At 41.7% G+C, this 1,803-nt stretch overlaps 1 protein-coding gene across 1 annotated transcript in view; it reads left to right on the plus strand.

The window, feature by feature from the left end:
- The window catches only part of Ralgapa2 (Ral GTPase activating protein catalytic subunit alpha 2), a gene marked incomplete at its 5' end in the record, with an annotated part of 268,892 nt that continues 267,089 nt past the window's right edge, over window positions 1-1,803 (plus strand). The window contains one exon of the mRNA XM_033761011.1: window positions 1-163. Coding sequence (XP_033616902.1) covers window positions 1-163 — 163 coding nt within the window. The remainder of the gene's footprint in view (window positions 164-1,803) is intronic.

The following is a 1,803-nucleotide window of genomic DNA, read 5'->3' on the forward strand; positions in this document are numbered from 1 at the left end:
ACCCGGCCGGGCTCCGGGGATGACGAGTCCCTGTCCGCACGCCGCAAACTGTCACCCCCACCCCGTGTGAGGTACCCCGAGTGGACCCGGTGCCCCTTTCTGGAGCTGTCATCGCTCACCTCCTCCCCTTCGCGTTTCGTTTTTACTTTTGAGAAGACTGAAGGTAGAATTGTTCAAGGGGACCTAGCACAGATATAGCTGTGGCCTCCCTCTCCCCGCTCCCCATTTCATCCTCTGAGGTCTGGTCGGCTCAGTTTCTTTGTGTCTTGGGGTGAACGGGACTCCTCTGCCAGCCTGGAGGGAGCGGGGTAGCTCTTGGGTTCAGGAAGCTGCTTCTCCTCTATGACCAGGGTGACAGCCTTGGTCTAATACCGTCTTCGGTCTCTTGGCCCGTTTTAGGAGTGGGGTTCTGCGGATCCGGGGTAGCCTGGGACGCATTGACTCTGGCAAAGGTCTTCCACTAGGCGTGAAGTTCCTCAGTGGCTTTCTGTCACCTGCTACTTGTGATCTGTAGGTGGCTGTGTTTTACTTGCTTTTTCTTGTCTTTTTTTGAAAAATTTTAGTCTTGTTAAGGATGTAGACACCTTTGCCTGTCTCTGCATTGACTTGTCCTTGTGACAAAAAGAGACGTAAGTTTCTTCTAAATAGCTTTTAGTGTTAAAAGAACAAAACTACCTAGTTTTAATGTCTGTCATTTGAGAAAATGTGACATAAAACTTAATTTTATATGTGAGAATTCTGAATAAAGATCTTGTTCATGAGATTAAATTTTGCTAAACATTTCTATTTATATACTCTATGAACTACCTCCAGGGTAAAACAAAAAACAAAGCCCATAACCCAACACCTGATTTTACCAAGAGAAGTTTTTGACCATCTGGGAGATTCTGCCCTTTGTTCATTTTGGAATGAAATGCAAATTAGTTATTTTTATAAGGATTAGTTTTCAAGACTTTTGAAAACGAAATGTGTTTTTGATAAACAACTTTCTACTTCCTGTAGTAAAAAGACCAAATCCACACAGGTGGCTTTGTACAGGATTCCTCGTAGTGACTGATTAACACCTACAGAGACATTTTTGATAAAGGAGACTGGAACAGTCTATTTAAGCATTTGATACTTTGGAACTTTTTCCGAGCTAAAGATTGAAACCTTTGTCCTGCCCAAATCTATGAGATTAGGTTGGCTATGTCTTACAAAGGCAGAATCTATTAAACCTAGATCAGGCTGGTTTCTTAGCATTATGTGGCTCATTGTTATTCTGAGAAAGTAGATACTTTTCAACTCTGTGTAATTATAGTTTTGGTCTAAGGTGTGTGTATGCCTTAAGGAAGTTTCTTTTATCATTTCCTTGAACTCATTATGACCTTAGTTTTGTAATGGGGAGAAATTCTTTGATATTTTCTTAAGTGTATTTTTTGTTGTCAGTGCATGTTTGTGGAATGGCCCAGTTTTCTTTGTATTACTGTGCTCTCTACCTGTAGGGACTACATTTTCATAAAATTTTCTGGAGTCATTCTAGTTGTTCTCTTTAAAGTAAACATTTGCTTTACAACTATGGTTTAAAGACTTATGTATGTATGTATTTATTATTGAGACAGGTTCTTGCTGTGTAGTTTAGGCTGGCCTTGAAATAACTATGTTACCCAGGCTTCCTGAAACTGGCGATCCTCTTGCCTCAGCCTCCTGAGTGCTGAGATTAGACTTTGAAGAAAAGGAATGCAGGCTGGGGATTTAGCTCTGTGGTTATGAGGCCTGCCTGGCAAGTGCAAGGACCCAAGTTCGATCCTTAGTACCAAAAAA

This window comes from Fukomys damarensis, unplaced genomic scaffold (genome assembly GCF_012274545.1).
Source record: "Fukomys damarensis isolate Sample0158 unplaced genomic scaffold, DMR_v1.0_HiC HiC_scaffold_7, whole genome shotgun sequence".
In the NCBI taxonomy this organism is placed as follows: Eukaryota; Metazoa; Chordata; class Mammalia; order Rodentia; family Bathyergidae; genus Fukomys; species Fukomys damarensis.